Source organism: Platichthys flesus, chromosome 4 (genome assembly GCF_949316205.1).
Source record: "Platichthys flesus chromosome 4, fPlaFle2.1, whole genome shotgun sequence".
Classification (NCBI taxonomy): domain Eukaryota; kingdom Metazoa; phylum Chordata; class Actinopteri; order Pleuronectiformes; family Pleuronectidae; genus Platichthys; species Platichthys flesus.
In genome coordinates this window covers 16189374-16209700 of record NC_084948.1, presented here as the reverse complement: position 1 = coordinate 16209700, position 20327 = coordinate 16189374, and the positions used below count along the sequence as shown (strand labels likewise).

General features: G+C 40.4%; 1 protein-coding gene across 1 annotated transcript in view; it reads right to left on the bottom strand.

Moving 5' to 3' along the window:
* Positions 1 to 665: 665 nt before the first annotated feature.
* The window catches only part of LOC133951463 (lissencephaly-1 homolog), a 30935-nt gene continuing 11273 nt past the window's right edge, over positions 666 to 20327 (bottom strand). The window contains exons 3-11 of the mRNA XM_062385404.1: positions 15472 to 15556; positions 13160 to 13234; positions 12696 to 12902; positions 9186 to 9354; positions 7526 to 7628; positions 7162 to 7390; positions 5499 to 5600; positions 5231 to 5387; positions 666 to 4572 (exon numbers count right to left, since the gene is read on the bottom strand). Coding sequence (XP_062241388.1) covers positions 4499 to 4572; positions 5231 to 5387; positions 5499 to 5600; positions 7162 to 7390; positions 7526 to 7628; positions 9186 to 9354; positions 12696 to 12902; positions 13160 to 13234; positions 15472 to 15556 — 1201 coding nt within the window. The 3' untranslated portion in view covers positions 666 to 4498. The remainder of the gene's footprint in view (positions 4573 to 5230; positions 5388 to 5498; positions 5601 to 7161; positions 7391 to 7525; positions 7629 to 9185; positions 9355 to 12695; positions 12903 to 13159; positions 13235 to 15471; positions 15557 to 20327) is intronic.

Sequence of the window (20327 nt, the reverse complement as noted above, 5' to 3'; positions counted from 1 at the left end):
CTTTCAGACACATTTCAGAATATTTGATCAAATTGAATAAAGTTACTGATTATTCCCAATTATGTATTAATGTACAACATCATAAACACTTTTTTATAAAACTAAGTTTATTGTATATTTCGAGTTTTTATTTTATTTTTGGTAAATAGTTTATACAAAAATTTCATTTGAAAATCAAATAAAATGAAATAAAATTAATCCTGCGCAGTCCGCTTCTGCACAGGAGATGCGCAGAAGTGGACTACGCGGGATTAATTAAATTAAATTAAGCTTAATACTGACTACTGTCTGTCAGTGCTCGGGTACTAAATAACCATATTTACTGTGTCCTTTTCAGGCCTTATATTTCTGATAAACTCATCAAGTTTACATAACAATATTCCATTTAAATGATAGATATAAATATATATTTTACTGATGTCATTTTGAGAACAAACTTATCATCAAAACAGCTAGTTTATTCTGCTCATCATGTTTGATTATTCAATATATAAATTCTTACTTTTTACTTTATTTTAGTTATTGGATAAACCTACAATGATTTGTAACTCACAGATGGAAAATACCAATTTTATTAAAATTTCTCCAAAATGTAATATTAAAAATGCACCGCTCTTCAGTCAAACCCCCGACAGCTCACTACAAATGAGCAGGACACACAGATGCAGATTTTACTTCTTTTATTATATTGCAAACAATAATGACATCCAGGTATATTGTTGACAGTTTGCTGAGTGAAGAGTGAGACCATAGTAGTGAAAACATCACAAGCCCTGCTGTCGGAGCTTGTTGTGCATTCTGAAGCCTCACACGTGGTTCACAGGCAGGTTACAGAGGACAGGTGGACCTGAGGCAGCAGGAAATGACCTCCAGACAGTCACGGCCTGTCTGTCAGTCCCTTCACACACCACAACTAGAGCAGCACAGGGATTGCTTGGGACCTGCAAATGGTAAAGGGGGATTTTCTTCAGCAGGGCGCACACTGGTGTACAAACACCAGCCGCTGCTTTTTATCTACTTTTTCTTACAAAAAAAATCAGGACACACATCATCCTGACCTTCAATTAAACACCTTCCTTCAATAAAACCAAAGAAGGGAGGGTTTTATTCCTTTAAATTTACATTTTTACGGTCTGGCATGTCATAGCGTGATCCTGAAGAGACTAGCGTCATTTATTAAACCAGATTGTTCTGACACATCTCCATTTTTTTTGGCTTCAGCTAGAACATTGAACACACTGGCATATTCATTAGCCATGTCAAATAGGACTACAAAAAACAGCTAATTCTCCACTCAGGAGAAAACAGCTTGTAGAAAATAAAATAAGATCAAATAAAAACCTTTGTACAGGTCGGGGCGGAGGAGGGGGCACATATCAAAGGGAGACATCAGTAATATTTCCTAAAGGAGAGGGTTTCTCCTTTGGAACATCCTAGTCTGCCACAATCCCATTGCATTAACAGAAGACGGAGGTGGGGAACCTTCATCAGTTTGCATCACACACAACACGACCAGCCTTTCTACGACCAGAGAACAGAGCTGTCTGAACTCATACACACTCAGTGTTATTACTGGAGGAGTCTGACAGTTTGGGAAAAAAGTTGATTCACTATATTACATAGTTTTAGATGAGAAGACGGATGTTTTGTAGATTGTTAGCTTAGCTTAGCATAACTGGAATCAAACCCTAGCCAATGGAAGATAGCAGTTGCCAGGCAACCAAGGGGACTCCAGAAAGTTAGTCAACACACGCTGCAGTCACGTCTTTTCATTTAGAAGTTCATTTTTAGCCTGAGTGGAAGAATGGAAACATTCCCATCAGCCTTGTAATCATTGGTCAATGATATAGATGATTTCTGACGATTATTTCCAACTTGATAAAAAATAAGTAACATGTCAACTGTTGGCATAGTGACTGCAAATGAGTTTCTGCTGGTTGATACATTCCGTTCATCTAATTTTACAAAAAACTACAAAATACATGAGCCATCATCACATGCTCTAAATACAAGGTTAATAGCAGCACTAGGGCTAAATAATTGATTTATGAGTCATAAAAACACGTTTTCATTCCTCCCATTTTGCTGACAGTGCCTGAATGCAGCATTATACCTACGGTTTGTTAACTCTATAAGTCCACAAATTTAGATTTTCAAAAATGTACAATATGTAATACTCTTCTCGACTTTGAAAAGTAATATTCTCATCCAAATCTCTGCATAAAAAGCAAATATGTTATTTCCCAAAATGTCAAACTACTTTAAATACAGATCAATATTCAATCAAATTGGTCTGTGAATAGCAGAATTGATTCTTTGTGAACGCTCAGTGTTCTGACGGCTCTGCTGCTGGTGCAGGTTTACATGCAGCAGTGCTACATCAACAGGTCACAGTAGCCACTAGGAGGAACTTGAGCAGCAGATCACCGCATCCAGCACACACAGGAAGAAGAACACTTGGCAAATAAGCTAACATCAGTTAAGCAGTGGAATTCTTTATTAGCCAAGAACTGAATTGGAATGAAAAGGCTAATCAGAAATTATAGGTTTATGCATTTATCAACATCATTCAATTTTAATGTCGTCTTTGATCATTTTTAAAAAGGACCAAAGACTTTGTGAAAACAGGGATGCGCAAGATTAATGAATCACCTCACCAGCGACAGTCACAAGCATGATGGTTCATTGTTTCTGTCGTCCAGCGGGGAGTGGAATGGTCGTTTCTACAGCACGGCCTGGTTTGCCCTCATTTTACAGTCTTTCGTTATACAGTCATGGCTCCAAAAGTAAAAACTTTGAGGAAGGCCACTCAAGATTGTTGAGGTTGTCTGTGGGGTTCGTCTGCAGAGATCTTCGCCGCTCAGGCTTCATCATTCTCCTCTTTTATCTAATCCAGGAGTTTCTCCACCTCTTTTCAGCAAGGAGTCAGTCCGATAAAACCGCAACCTCTCCATCAGACCCCTCTGATGACAAAATAGCCTCAACAGAGCTCATCATCTGCTAGCTCTTCCTCACCAATCCTTCATTCCCATCCACTTCACCCTTTAGTGGGATAATACAAAATTGCCAAATCTCTCTATAACAAGCTAAATTTACAATTCATATTTTCACATAAAACTGTTTCTTCCACTCAAAACCATTTTTATTATGCAGAACTTAAATTTCACCCCTAAAATGAAGAGATCTTTGCACATCCCAGATATCAAACCCAGGGGACCTTACTTTGACTCCTCATCATGCCTATAGTTAAATCTTTAGCAAGTTTTTTCACATGAGGCTTCTGTTAGTGGCTTTCAGATGCATCATGGGTCGACTGAGCATCTTCTGACTTTACCTAATTCCTATGGTACATCGATCTCAACCAAGACTGACTGGTCAGGAGACTAGAAGTGGACAGAGTGTTTAGTCTGTTTGTCAAAAGTCTGACATGCAAGGTCACAGGGAATCGTCTGGTGGAGGGAGACACACCCAAGGTCTTTATCAAGTGCTAGAGATTAAATAGGTGTAATCCCCTAACTCCTGCTGTGACCCAGGGTGCTCACTGACAGCGAAAGCCAAACAAACATGCTGGCTACATCGGGCTCTTGTAAAAAACTTTGGGTTTTTCACAGAGACGCTCTGCAACGTTTTAACTTTTTTTTTCTTTACTGCCGATTCATTCAATGGGATCATTTATCTTAAGCCTAGCAGTGGTTCATGTGCCAACATGACAAGAGTACAAAGCTGTTTTTAAACCCCCGAGGTCCAACAACAACAGTTTGAAACATTCGTATATACAGCCAATAAAATATTACCTAGTTCCACATGAAGAGAAATGGTATGCACACTTGAGAAGTGACGTTATAAAGCTACAGATTATTTCAATAACAAAGCCCCACAAACAATCGTATCTTATCGCGTCATATATGCTTCTCCTGCCTTATCTCTCGGAAGTTTCACCAAGCTAGGCACCAACAGACTACGACAGTGAAGGAGAGAAATAACAGAAAAAAACCTAAATAAAAAAATAGACAAAAATAAATCTTACACATAAAGACACTGTCATTTCTTAAATTATTGGTTTTTAGTGCCCTACATTTTACACCCAGTCAAAAACATCTGCCTTCGGTTGGTCGGTAAGGCTGCGTGACAGACGGCCAGCCCCGTGTTAAACCTATGGTACTTCTAGACAACGTTATGTAAATTTACAGTATACAATTTTGGATTACCATGCAAGAATACTTTTTTGTGTAACATTTAATAGCTTGATCTACATCCAGGAATAATTTACAAAGAAGGACAAAAGTTATTGGACCAAAGAGCGCGATGGGTAAATAACCATGGGGGTAAGTGCAGCCGGAGGAGATGAAGATGTGCGGGTGAGACTTAATTTTAGATGAGGGGCTGGAGGGAGGGGAGTGTTGGGATGAAAGGGGTAGGTGGGATGGCAGGAGGGAAGGTTGGATCCAGAGGAGCGCCGTGGTAATTAGGGTGGTGGTCCAATCCTCCAAGGTCCAGATCAGCGGCACTCCCACACTTTTAATGTTTGATCTACGCTCCCAGTGACGACATAGGGGGCTGCCTTGTGGAAATCTGCAGAAGAAAACAAAAAAGATAATCAGAAAGAAGTACGAGAGATGAATTTAACTCTGCTTGTTCAGAGATTCACTGAAAAATGTATGCAACACGACAGCTGCCAACCCATTTCCACTGCAATAATTAACAGGTCTCTGACTGAATCTCAGAGAGGCACAAGAGTGGATTCATGATAGACAAAAAAAAAAGATGGATTTATAAATAATATATGGACAGGTAGTAGATTGGCAATGTGGCCTTTACGCGACACAGCCAGCTTTTCAGTATCATGACTTTGATTCTGGATTAATAAAAAAACACTGTTAAAACGTGCCAAAATATATTTGACCAGCAAACAGTGTACTCGGGTGAAAAACAGAACCTTTTCATCACTTCAATAGCTCACAGTGATCTCCTCCTCAAGAGACTTCTCCAGCCTTGATGTGAGAAAAAGCTGCAGATACATAAAGGGGGAAGAGGGAAAATCCTGGAGCGCTTGTCTCCCTCTTACCCCCCTGCTGCCAGCAACCCTCAGGACACTGAACAAACCGATGCTGGAGAAGATACTGAACCTTTATCTAAACAAAGAGATTTCCTTGCACCTCAAGTCACTGACTGGTCAGACAACAAGGATGAAACCATTTGTTTTGGGGGAGTGAAGTGAAGAGCTGCTTACCCAGAGAGGTAACAAAGTGTTCGTGGGCACACAGGGTTTTCATGCAGCGCTTGTTCTTGTAGTCCCAGATCCTTAAGGTCTTGTCGTCTGCACAGGTCACAATGAACTTGCCTCCAGGGTGGAAGGTGATCCCACGCACCCAGTTGTCATGGCCGACCTGTGACACGGACAGATGCTGCTCAAGACACCAGGTCTAAGCCAATTCATCTCACTCATGAATTTATATAAATACAAACAAAAAAGTCTGTAAACTTCAGAAGGTCCTCACCAGTGTCATAAGGCACATGCCAATGCTGACATCCCACATCTTGATGGTTTTGTCTCTGGAGCCAGACAGCAGGAAGGGGCCTGGCTTACCACTCTTCTTGGTCTGGTTGGGAACAAAGAGTGGAAACAAATTAAAGTCAATAATGATGACAAATTAATGGTCAAGCAGGTTTTAATCCTCTTCACACTACTGGGGAACAAACTCATAAACTGCTACGTCAAAATTCTGTAAACACAATAAAATATGTTTACAAGCCGTGTCTGCCACACGGGACTCACTCATTTAACTGCACCAGTTGAGAGTGTGTTCAAACAGGCTTGCAGGTGCCTCAAGGCAATAACCAGACAAGTCAAAGAGCTTGTAGCACAACACACTGACAAGCAGACAAATAGGACGAACGCATGTCATAACATCTTTGAGTGAACAGCAATCTCTTAAGGTCTGCATTGTTCATTCCATAAAACTGGAAGTGATATTCAAGGCATTAATGTTGTTGTGTAAATAATATTAAATGCATTGATTCATTCCAATCATCATGCATGTCTTTTAGTGTTGCAAGAAAGGGCATATAAGACAATAATTAATAAAAAAGAACAACTGTTTGTTGCAGCTTAACACAGGTTAGAAAAGGGTAACTGTTGGAACAGAAATATTGTTTTAATCAGATAAAGCTACAATTGGACACACAAGGTCACAAGGCATGATGAGCGACCGTGGGTTGACTTAAGGCAATGCTGATATTCGCTTTTGTGTGTGTGCACACATGCGCACTTCATTTGAGTTTGTTCAGATGGCTGTTGGAGCAGTGACGTATAAGACCAACTAACATGGTTACTCATGTAGAGGGACACTTTCTGCATCATCTGACACTGGGAGAAATCCAGAGTGAATGAGTGAACACATCTAATAGCATCAAGATGCAAGGTCACTGAAGAGCAGCATCAGCGACAAATGAAACATTCAAACACAGTAATTGACGGAGCAGAGATATTCCCGGACAGCTCCTGGCGGGAGATTGAAGGGGCATTCTGCAGGAAACTGGAATTAAAAAACATGACGGATTTGTAAAAGCACAAGCCCAGGGTGCTCCTGGAGGAAAGAAGCCAATGACTGTTGTGTTTATGTCTGATTGTGACATCTATCATTAAGGAGAAGACGTCTGAATCAAGTGCTTCAAGGGTGAGTATGAAAGGGAAAGCCATCATGTCAATGTCATAGTTGGTGCGCACAATGACCAATCCATCAAGCATATCTGCAGCTTTAGAGTTGTTGATATCAGTGATTTATTGACAATTTGTTTACTTGTGTGATTTAGTTTCACTCCAGGAATCATATAAGCTCCATCACCATGCTCAGTGTGGGAGATAGTTGTAAAGTTATATTAGCTTGATTGCTCTTCTTGTTCACTTGTCAGTTATAGTCTCATTTGGGCCAGTCTTGAAAATATGTTTCTAGTTTCACCACCAGTTATAACACTGCTTATACTGGTCCACTGGGATTTCAGACACCAACCATGAGGTAAGTTGACATATGAGCTAGTGGGTCAATCAGGAAAGGTAGGGAAAAAAGTCCTTGCGCTGAACACTACAGTGCAACGCCCCTGAAACCTTCCGGACCAGAGAATAATTCAGAGAAATTAGTAAAAGTCTGAGCGGTTCTCTACCTCAGAGCCGGTGGCTTCTTGGATGGTGGGGTGGGCGCTCTCTGGTGCCCAGGAGATGCACTCCACCACGTGTTCGTGCTCCCGCAGTTCAGCCTTGCAGTCTTTCGAGGCCACAGCCCAAACACGCACTGTCTGGTCATTTGAACAGCTGGCGATCAGTGTGCCGTCCTGGTTTGGCCGCACCATACGGACCCACTCTCTGTGGCCCGTGAAGGTCTTCACACAGTATCTAACAAGCACATAACAATAAAACAAGTTCATCCAGTTTTCAGAGCAGATGTGATCCAGGAGTCACAACATCAACCTTAAAAAAAAAATAGTGGTTTTCTAGAATGGTTAAAGGGTGTTTTTGGTTTCTGCTTACCCAGTTGCCACCTCCCACATTTTTATGGTTTTGTCCCTCGAGGCAGAAACAATGTGATCTCCATTGGGCATGATGGCTACAGACGAAACATTGTGGTCATGTCCTGAAAAACAGAAAAGACTAAATAAGATCTTTGACAATTATAAACACTGAGCAACACAAGCCCATTTCAAGCTCGATAAGATGTCATTTTATAATTTCAGACGGCAACACTTGATCTCTTTAGTCTCCTCTTCTTTATTTTATCTAGAAATCATGGTCAAAATTCAGCAACACTTTTTCTTCACATATTTGGCCAAAAACAGCTCAAAAAATGATGGATTCTGTAGTAATTAGCCAATTAAATGACAATTTAGGCAGCTACTGAGGTCTATGCTGTTCCACGGAGAATAAGAGATGGTTAATTACCAGGCACTGGGCCATATTTAAGCTGCTAAACAGCAGAAGACAACAGTAAGTATACTCTAAAAGGCCAGCCTAACACTCTGTGTGTGTGTGTGTGTGTGTGTGCGTGCGCACATGCCATCAAGCTATAATAACGGGTGGCTGCGCCACAATAAAGTGCTATCTGGTGCTGAAGAGGATATTAAACTGCAAAATCGGCACTAATCTACTTCACAAGTTGGCCCGGTTGATTTTTTTCAGATATAGAAAAGGAGGAGTAAATAAAAAAACAAGAAAAGGCTGAGTAGATGAATTAGAAGTAAATTGAGATGAGGTAAAGAGAAGGATGGTGGGGTAACAGTGGGGAACAAATGAAGACGACAACAGGCAAGGTTAAATCAAAGGTTTCAGACAATGATCTCGGCTAGAGTGTGACTGCACCTCATCTGTTTGAGAATGCGTGCCAGCAGCTCACTCCCTCCTTTACAACAGAGAACCGGGTAAACCCGACAAAAAAGCAGGATTTACAACTCCAGCTAGAATAAAAAAAAAAAATTACAGGGCCATTTTATTATTTTAGTAGGCTAATTTAATTCATTGATATTCATTCAAGTCTGCTTCACAGTCAGACATTAGTGATAAAGACACAGCAGCACTTTGTGGGGGGACCTACATGTGCAGAAGACTCATACTGTTTAGTTTGCTGTTGGCTTGTTAGTATGGGGGGGGGGGGAGGAAATAAAAACTATTCATACTGGGGTGCCAAACATCAGCAAAGCCTGAGGGCAGATGTAGAATATGTTGCCATCATACATTTGAAAATTAGGATGTAAAAGAGGGAAATGTCTGCCCAAGGACTCTTTCATTGATGGCATGTCCAATGGTGGAGGAGAAAAAGAATATAAATAGGCTCATCAAAAATCTGAGCCAATTCTTCATCATTTAAATGACTGTAAATGATTAGATTTTAAGCAGTGATGGGTCAAAGCGCCTGTAGGGAGTGTACTGTGGAGCGAGACACGTGATAAAGCAGTCCATTTGTCAGAGCTGGCCATGATATCTCAGCATAGGGTGCAGTGAATTGGAGCAGATTGAGGCTTATAAGCAGAATCAAATGCGATAATGAACAGTATTTACACCACCTGAGCCCTGAGTACAGTCACATGCTACGCTTACACAGCAATGACGCAGAAAACAAAACAGAAAATGTCCATGACGACGAGAAATAAAAGTCAGCATTTGTATTTATTTAAAAAATTAAGTTGGATCTTCTTACCGTGCATGGTCCTGATGCATTCAAAGCCTTGAAAATCCCAAAGCTTGATAGTCATGTCAGCAGAGCAGGATGCTAGCAGTTTTCCTGTCAGGTCAAAAGAGATGTCCTGCACTGAATCTGTGTGGCCTTTCAGTGTGCGTTCAAAGTCTCCTGTTTCATAGTCCCAAACCTGGAGAAAAGAAAAAATACAAGTGTTATCTTAAGAGGAACTGAGCAGTTTCTCACTAACCAAAGCCTGTATGCTACTGACTAGCATGTGCTGTTAATTTTTTAATTAATCCTTTTCCAGAACCCAGCAAAGCCCAGAGTGTCAGATCATTCATGACACCCACGTCAGGTCATGTCTCAGCTGAGCAACCCTGAAGCCAAAACAAGCTGAGGAGATAGAGGCAGGCTACTCAAGGAAGAAGTCACATTTCAGTGCTCATGCAGATTGACAAACACTGTCGGCATTAAAAACACTGCCATTACCCTTGTCTTCAGAGCTCACACAGACCTCACACACTGTTTTTACACATTGAATATGAGACTCCATGATGCATTACTGTTGCTAAAAGGTACTTATGGCAGGGATGCCTGTTCCAAGATATATATAGTTTGAATTGATAAAAGCCATGAGACAGCTCATTATGCTGAGTACAGGCAGTTGCAGTAACGACAGAAAACGGAGTGACCTGTAATAATTCAGATTTATAGGCTGAGAAAGCTGCTGCATCTCTCTAGCTTTCAAGCAGACGGTTTGTCATGGAGGGATAAACCCTTCGTGGTCCATCTCGAGGAATGGGAGATTTTGAGCAGACGGTGACACGAGAGCCCCACCCTCTCCTCCCTCCCCCTGGTCCTTCTGCCTGCCCCCCAAGGAAGCTACAGACAGTGCAGATGGTGATGTGTGTGTGCACAGGGATTTATCCAAGAGAAGGTCAATTCAGTTAATGTGTTCTGAGCTACACCTCGTCTAACAGTCTACAAGTGAACTAACAGTGTTCAATAGCAGCCTCTACCCTACCCATCATCAATTAACTACCTGTAACCCAACACTGATGATTTTCTTCAGCTCAGAATATTATTTAAGTAGCTTTTACAGATATTCTCAGGGGACAATGCCTTGGATTGTGATCATTCAATGGCCAAAAGTAATGGTCAATTTGGATACAACTTACATTTATTTTCTATACTGATAAATCGGACAAATAAATTCTCAATTGTTTACTTCTTTTTTTTTTTTTTAATAGTGAAATGTCATTCATACGTTCTAAGAGCCAGATGGCTTAAGGTTGTTTTATTGACATTCAATTTAATGGCATATAACAAAGAAAATAAAACGTTTTTGCATAGAAAATGTCGAAAGCAATTAATATATTGTCATGTTAAATGGATTCATTTTATGCTGATTGACAAGTCGTAAAATAAATTAATCATATCAGCTTTTGACTATTCGCATTGCAGCTTCTGTAACAGGGTGAATGTACCAATTGCCACTGATTGTTTAGGGCAAACAAAGCAACTTTTCCTATCAATAAAAAAAAAGAAAAAGAGTTGGCATGAACACAAAGTCAGACTTAATTAAACGACATGAAATGGCTTCTAGTCTGAATATCAGGCACTGCCATGGGGTGGAAAGCGGATGAGCTTCTAAGTCTCTGCTTTTCAGCATAAAGAGCACAAGGTCGACTCCCCGGTTAAAAATTTAGCAGAGCTGCTCAGGAGGAGAAAAAGTAGGAGACAGGGGGAGTTAGGCCACAGAGAGACGAGCCAGCTAGGAGCGAGGTGCAAGAAAGCAGAGCTGAATTTTTAATTTGGGCCCATGCCTGCCTCCTCCTGCTGAGGGATGGATGTCTCTGATGGTAGGTAGTCATGGTGGGGCAGCTGAAGCTTTAAGTGGAAGATTAATGAGGCAGTGTGCTGGGTGGGTGGGTGGGATGCAGGGGGAGGAGGGGAGGTGTGAGGTTGGAAGAGGAAGCTATTGCCAAAACGTAGAGAGGAATCCCTGCTGTGTGGGTGTAGCAGAGGAGGAGATGAACAAGTGTCTCTTATTGTCTGATGAATAATATATGGAGGACAAACAGCTCAGAAGAGTATTGGCATTGTACAGCAGGGCAAGGGAGGGGTGCTGGCGCAAATATAGCCCTGAGACAGACCACGGAGTCAAAATCGAAGGGAACAGAGATTACAGAGACATGTTTGTGTAGATCAGGGCGTGTCGGGAAGAGTGAAGCTTCTAAGATGGACAGGAGGAGAGACATGCGGCATTGAACTGAATGAGCACAAGCTGCCACCAAGCTAGCACTAAATTAGAAAATATTTTACAGAATTTTGGTCTTGTAATGTGAGAAGGGGGGTGTGAACACAAACACTGACAGTACAGCCTGCAGTCGTCTTCTGCAGGAAGCTCTGAAATAGGACAGCTTATAAATCTATATTTGAAACCATAATGAAAGTGCAATCTTATGTTTGACATTTCTCAAGTATAAATACGTGCTTTAGTCAAAACTGCACAAATTAAAACATTTGCATACTAAATATAATTGGTGCTGAGCCAAACCTGTACTTTCTGTGTGAACTGGGAGTGGAAGGCATCATAGACTGAAAAATGATTTTTACAAATACTATTCAAAAATTGTGTCTCAGCAAATTTGGTTAACTGGATTTAAAATATATAAATATATAATATGTAATCCAAAAACATTCAAGATATACTGTGCAATATACATTAGTGACAATGTCATATGACCAAGTGCAGTACAGAAATCTGCCTACCACACGTTTCATCCGCATCTATTTTATTTTCTCAACAGTTAAATGCTTTACTTAATGAATACATCAATTCTACAACCAGCTCTGCAACACATGACAGCCTCTGTGATCTCAGCTCGATACCAATGTTATTGTTATTACCATTAAAGTCTGACTACAAATCTGCTGACAGTATTGACTCAAGTATAAATTAGTCTAAAGCAAGTTACAGCACAGCAAAGCATAAAGTGTAATATTATAATAATTCTTTAATCACTACCAAACACAATTTAATTTCTTTATAATGATGCTTCCAATGAGTAAATACATGTGTAGAGTGAATAATATCCTAAAACCCAAGAAGTAACATAAGGAGGGCAGCTGCTTTTTATCCCTGGAAAACTGAAAGGTTTGAAGCTCATCATTGAGGGTTATCATCAGGTTTCCATTTTCTACTGTGGCTTTGTAATCCTTGAAGAGTACACAAAGTACACACAGTACATGGTTATGAAATGGAAACAAACTTTAACAGACCAACAGAACAGATCAGGGTTATCTAATCATGTGCAAAGGAGCACAGTCCAGCAGGTTTTATTTCTGAATACACCAGTGACAGCACTTAATTGCATATATGCATTCCCAGAGGAAAACCTGAGTAAAATCTCCAACTGCAGCTTTATTTAAAAAACCTGCAGGCCCTCAGCTCTCAGCAGCAAATATCATTTAAGACACCATCTAAATAAATGAATAAATTGTCATTTTTAAACCAGCACTGACCTTTATTGTGGCATCCTCAGAAGCCGACACCATGACACTGAAGACTGGGTGGAAGATGACGCGGGTGACCGGACTGCGGTGCCCACTCAGCGCATACCTTTCTGGTGGGCGTGGGATCCACTCTTTGGGGTCACGCTTCTGACTGACGGGTCCTCCCAGGGTTATCTCCTCTTTAGCTTCATTCAGTTTGGATTCAAGCTCCATCACCTAACCAGAGCCAACAGGTATGAGTTAGCAGCGTAAGGGCAGAAAATAAGATAGATAACATCTCACACATGTACCGGGGAGGAAATAAAGGGGTTAAGTTTGCCAGCATCTGTTAATGTGTAATACTTTTGTTTACCAGTGGAGTTAATGCTTTCCATGGTACATTTCCTACAGTGGATTCAGCAGTAATGTTGTGAACCATTCACAAGACTATAATTCCCACAACCATTCTTTGAGGAGGAAAAGGCCCCACAAACCTTCTTTTGTAATCTGATGACTGAGGTCCATTTTTTTTCCAAAAGGCCAGCGTACTTCTTATCCAACTCTTCATTCTGTGGAGAAAAGAGTGGGGGGTTGTTAAAATATCAGCAAACATGCAAAGAAAGCCAATCAAAGTTGTGGGCTCAGCATAATCTGTGAGACCCGTGGGAGGGGGGCCAGCTGGGGTGGCATGTTGAAGTCTTTGGCTCAAGTAAGAATGAACAGGGAATTATTAACACACCAGTCACAAGCCAACCCTGACTACCAGACACCGCCAACCTAGTGTAGGACACACATACACGCCACACATAGACACACGCACATAAATACACACCCTAGTCCTAATCCCTCTCCCACAGGCTAATCTTCTGCAGACAAGGAAGACTTAGGCAGCTTACAGCCACACACACACAGAGGCAGCAGTGGAAGTTAACTTGTGGCAGGTCTGGCAGACAGCAGCCTGCAGGATAATACCACAAGCTGGCTGCTAACTTTTATGTAATGGACCTCATGGCACTCACAGTTTGAATCTTACTGCCAAGAGACAAATAAAACAATGTGGAGAGAAGTCTACTCTGTCACTACATTCAAATTCAATTTAAGGCTGAGGCTTCAGCCAATCATTATTATTATTATTATCAATTCAGCTACTAATTATTTTCTTGATTTATTAACCGTTTGCTATAAAGGAAACAGTCAAATACAACCATCACCATTTCCCAGAGCCTGCAGTGACCGACTCAAATTGCATTCTTTGAACAACAATTTAATATTACACGCGCAGCTGCAACGCTAAAATGATTTATAAATTAGTTGTTCAGAAAAAAAGGACAAGTAATGGATTTGGAAAATCAATCGATAGAAAAAAGTGTTGATGGTTTCCAGCTATCCAAATTGGAAATATTACTTTATGTATCACTTTTCCTGAATTCTTACACTCCACAAAGATTGATATTTCTATTATTGGAGTAGTTTGACTATTGTTATTATCATCATCCATACCATCTTCTGTATTGCATTAGATGGATATGCAATGATAACATGAATAACTTACCTCAAAACAAATAAGGAATAAAATGGTGATAACAATGAGCTCAACTCACATAATTACATTGTAAAAGAGTCTTTAGTGTTTCTCCTCCTGGAACAGTTTTTAAACGTAAAATAAAAAAAGGGCCTTTTCCCTAGAAGTGATTACATTTTAAAGGTAAAAAGACTCAAATTACATAAAATTTCACTTTATTCAAAAAAATATAACCAATATAAATGTTTTGAGGCTATTAACTATGAAAGCATCAAAAATCCACATTGACAGAAAGCCATGCGTGTCAGTGAGGTAGAAAATGTGTGTTTTCACTCCAATTTCACAACTAGCTCGACATGGACACATATAAACAACAAGGGTTGATTCTTTTGACTATAACATGAGGTGTATGAAAAGACAAAGACATGAACTGAGGCAAATCGAGTAGAAAGAGAATGGGAAACCCAGTTTGAACAAGTATGCCATCATCTAATCTACCATCTGCCTGGACACTATGCCCATTACACCAACACACACAGAGGGAAAGAAATACGAGACAAGGACACACAAAATGGCAAGTGCCAGGCTTCACTGCAGCCTGCCAGCCTATCAGCAGTGATACATGAATCTGTGTGTGGAAGCAGGTATGTATATATTCTTCCACAGGGCAATTTAAAACTAGAGCATTGGGGGGGGGGGGGGGGGTGTCACATGAAGGCAAGAAGAGGCCCTGCAGAGAGAGAGCGTTTGGCTTTGTCACAATTTGGCTTTGTTATAGGGTATATCAAGTTTAAAAATACAATGATTAGGAGGTGTAAGTGCAGACTTCCATCTTAAAAGGATGGTGGCAGCTGTTCACATCTATATTGGATTAACAGTGAGAGAGTCCGTTATTTCTCAAGTAGATTCAATTTATCTTTATTATTGAGGACAATATTTTACTTACATGTGGGGAATAGAATATAAAGAACATTTTTCAGTAAAATAAAATCACTGAGGTGCACTCACTGGCCACTTTATTAGGTACATCTGTACCTATTTATTGGGTACATCTATACCTAATACAGTGCATCTTAACCATATTCAAATACAGCGAAGATAAGCAGGAAAACAGTATCACAGCTTAAAGCTTAATGGAACACACCACCATAATTGGGGGCAGGTGCTGCCAGGCACACTTGTCAACATATTGACTCAAATGAGAAATAAAGTGAATCAAGGCATATTGTTGGTATAAATGTCTGATTGACTGAGGATGTACGTGTCCATCATCAATCTACTCACATTATCTAATTCCGCCTCCTTCTTGAAAGTGGAATATGCCTCTTCATATCCATTGGAACGTAGATAATCGGCTATCGCTCGATTTCTGAAACAGACAAAGGGAACCCGTAATTAGTTCTCCTGATTAGCAGACGGGATAGTTGTTTAATTGGCATGAGAGAAACGAGGTGAAGACTGAAGTTGTATTCAACGCTGTGAAACAAAGACACAAATTAGCATGTTCAGGAAACGTGTCAGACAGATGTAATTTTAACACGTTTTTCACCCATTCAGAAGGTCTTAACGCTTTAAGCCACATAATAAAAATGCTCTGCATGCATTAATCAGTCTAACTGTCACACACACACACGCACACACATGCTCACATCTGGGTTCAATAATGAGATCTTGTTGCTGGGGGCAAATGATAGGAAGGGATGACTCCCTATGGTGTAGATATGGGGAAAATGAGTGTCATTGTACATGCTAACATCACCAACATACACACAGACAGAGACAAATCATTGGGTAGCAGGATAAAAAACCTCTGTTAACTGAAGGAACAACAGCTACCGAAGCTCCAGTCCATCTCCTTCTCAGGCATCCATTTGCATACAAACACATGCAAAAGACACTCGACCATGCAGAAATTCAACACTAAAGATTGTGGGGATGGCAGCAGTGTTACGTCACTGTCCTTATACTTTCATTTCTGCTGAGAGATGTTTAGATAGGAGAGACAATAGACCAGGCAGTCAGAGCTGAAGGACAGAACAGAGGACAATACCGTCACTCTTCCTGTTTTGTCTCCTGATTTTTCTATTAGAAAATGTCACACATTTACAATACACCTTAAAAACACATTATCTCAAAGTTAAACTTGGTAGTAAAGTATTTATTTTAAAAACAACTTTTCTGAACACCTCTTTTCTCCAGGACTGGATTTTGTTCATCTTCGCACCTCCAGTTTTCTCTACTGAATACCAGGATTGGCAATAACTGACTTGAAAATACAAACATATGACTAAAGGAACACAGACACTGAATTCATGAATGTCTGATATAAATGCAATTTTCCTTTAATAGTAATACAATATTTCCCTGATTCCAGCCCTCCTGTGTGTGCACAGCGATCCCCACCATTAATGCCAGGAGACGCTAGACAAGCTGTCAGGCAGCAGTGCTTTGAGGTGCCAATGTGAAGGGGGTGGGGGGTACAATCTGTCAGCCCAGCCTGTGCCCCCTGTGCCCTTTTGGTCAGCATTGAGCACTGAAACCCCAGTCTCCGTCTACCCACCTGAAGCCCAGTGACAACACAAGCAGACCTTATTACAGCTCAAGGTTAGTAAGAGGTTATCTGCTTCTCTGACAGTGTGCCTGCTGGACAGCTACAAAACAAGGGGGGAGGTCTGAGGTGGGCTAGCCTGTCTGAAACAAATGAGGCAGAGAGTTTGATGTGGTCTGGGTGTGTCAGTAGGTCTGCATGACTACCAGACAATGTGTCAACCAAACCGAACATCAACAACCTTTACCAGAGCACCTGAGTATCAGGAAGACAAACAGAGATCCAAAACACCAACATTCCCCACAGTCTGAAATGTGACTACTAAGTTGTCTAACTCATAATCGTGTTGATTGTGAAATGAAAAACTTTGTTAAATTAGGAACTAATATATTGAGAGATCAAAAGGTTTCACCTGCATCAGTGGCAGCTTGAGTTATTTATTTTCAGTTGCACTTCATTTATGCAGATTCAGTTTTTTTTTGTTTTCTTGCATAATGTTTACAAGCAAGTTATTTTAGCCATTTAAAGCAGCGACAATTAGTTGATTTAAAAAAAAAGTCAACAATTTAGATAAATAAATGGTATTCATTTTTACTGAATATCTTGTGGGTTTTTAAACTGTTAAATAATACTTCATGTTTAAATACGTACAATACAAATTTTGCTTGGATATGAGTAACTGTGCAAAGAAATCTCTAACTTTGTGCATTCTGAAAAATGTGAATGTAGGCCTGTCACGAAAACATAATGTTGGATGTTATAAAGTCCCAAAACATTTTTTATGAATTGCCTTACAAGCCCTATCAAACAATCTTGCAGGGCTGCATACGGAAACTCCCACACCCTGGACTAAAGGATTCACCCCATCTCCAACACAATTGAAAAAAATAATAGTAGATTCATTAATAATGGAAAATAACCACAAAGCAATGTCAATCAAACTGGCCCAATTTGTTTAAATAATTCAAAGTGGACAATTTGCACTCAGAAGAGTAGTCCTTAATATCAACGCAGAGGATCCACCACTCCCACTGAACCCCACTTTACAGTGGATGTGTGAGGGTAAGGCAGTTTTCAATACGTGATGGAGCCCTCAAATACTGTGAGGAAATGAGAGGAAGACAGTGGAAAAGAGAGAGATGTGTATCAATGCGGACAGAGAAAGAGCAAACCGGGTGGTTTCCATGGTTACCAGTAGCCCAAAGCTAGATGATTAGATGGGTAGATAGTGAGAAAGAGGGCAGGGTGAATACATGGACAGAGGACAGAGAGAAGAGAGGGAGAGTGCTAAACTCAGTCTGCTTCGATGCTTCTGCTTCACTGAAAATCATACTCATGTTATGACGTGCAAGTTATCTTGTAGGAGGGCCTCACATGGATTAAATCAGTGCTGTGGCTGGTCAGAACTCAACAATAATCCCTTGATGGATGGACACAGAGAGACTAGGTCGAGCACAGGGAGGTATGAATGACCTCATCTTTCTGAGAAGAGAGGTGAGTCACACATCCAGAATGTCTGCATCACTTCCTGCCAGTTCCTACTCTATTATCATATACTTCACATCATTGTGGAGATGAGTAACTTACTGAGCTTCCACCCACTATCAAACTTCTCTGCTTTTTGCTAATTGGTAAGATATGTTTAAAAGGGGTTTGTACTTTTTTCAGATTGTACAATCCTTTATTATAGAAAATGTTGGAATAATAACATCACAAAGCAGTAATGTCCAGCATCTTTAAAAACAAACAGAAAAACACACATAATAGTGAAAAGTGTGGTTGCCCAGGCCTGAATTTGTGAGGTTCATATATACGTTATGCCCCCAAAATATAGATGTATTAACTAACGGAGCACAGACATCACTAAGCCAGTAAATGCTCCTGTTAAAGCACAGATTATGATTCTTTTAGCAGAGGACAAATTATTTACGCAGCAGAGACAGCAGAATTATAAAGCACACAGGACTACAGCAATCCCATCAGCAACAGAAAGACTCTACACTCTCTAATTAAACTGAGCTGAAGAGCAATTTTGCTTGTCTGGCCAGGTCACTGACCTGCGCCATATATTTGTCAGCTGTTAAAAACCTCACAGGAGTATTTTATAGAGCTGACAATGTATAGACCCGTTCAATCTTTCAATACCACTGATGAATGTTTTATAGGAAGCATCTTATGTATGACCTCTGAAAGATCCTTAAGCACATTTAAAATGCACCTTCCTCTACATCATTTCAGCACATATCAGTATAAGCATGCTTCACTGTCAACCATTTTTTGTCAGCAGGTTGGTCACACCCTTAGACATGTTGCGTTTGAAAAGTGTTCTACCTCCTCCACATGAGGCTTAAGATCTCCTGTTGGCCCCGCCTGTCCTACAAAAGCTTACAAAGCCTGCACCAGAGGTTGTTCTCTAAAATGATATTCACTGAGCAAACACCAGGGACGACAGGCCAGTGCTGTTTGGTGACGTAACCACTGTCTCTGCTGAGTATATGTACTCAAGGCAACTCTGCTAAAGAAAAATACTACATCTAATTTCATGTTCCTTTATGCTGATCCTCAGGTAAAGACTGTGCTAAAATGGCAAAGTGTGGAACTCCATCTCAGGACTATAACTGACTTTGCACAGATTTTGTATCATGCATCATGTGTGAACAAAGCCAACACTCCCATGTCAGTCTTTCAGCTCTCCATTTCAAAAGCTAAAAGGCAGGAGGTAAATTTGTATTATATCATCAAAAGCTCTCTCATCAGAGCATTTTTTCCAGCTTGACAAATGAAAGAACGACAAGATCTCAGTACTACAACTCAGTCCAACTGATTAATTAGCACATTAGCAGTATGAGAAAGACCAGAGAGTCAAGTCATTACAAACATTAGGTTTAATTAATCAATGTGAAAATAACAAGGGATAAATTCAGTACATTCAGCGTATTTCTCCGTCTAAACAGCTGAGTACTAAACAGCTGATAAAGTCTGAGGGGAAACTTGTTTCCAAAGACATTCCACAAAAATCATATGACAGGATTGCATAATTGCCCGGCTTCAGCTGGATCTCAGTGAAAAGTTTAACCACTTCACTATTTCTTTTTCTTGACTGATGAGTAGCCCCAGGTCTTGGTAAGTGAGACATCAAGCTTGACACCGAAAGGCAATGACCACCCATTTAACCATATAATTAATCACAATCATTTAAAAGAGAAAATCTGGTTCATCTATGGAGGTTTCTGCTCTTTACTTGATTCCCAACTTTCATGTATCACAAAGCCTCTTTCAAAGTGAAACAGGTAGGCTGTTGAGGAAAAGAAGTCTCTGCTTCCATATAAATTAAGAGCGCTGCAGTAGGGATCATATCTTAATCCCAAAGAAACCTTTAAAGAGGGAATCTTCCTCCATCTGAGATCCACAGAAGAGTAAAGTCCATTCACTGGCAGACTATTCACCTACTATTCCTCATTATGGAAAATGTGCCGTGTCTGCACATGCAGCAGGAGTTACTCTTCAAAAATCAGCATGGGGCTGGAAAAACCAGCTGTTTGGTCTATACACCAACATGTCTAATGTTCATGTAATTAAAGCTTATGAAAAC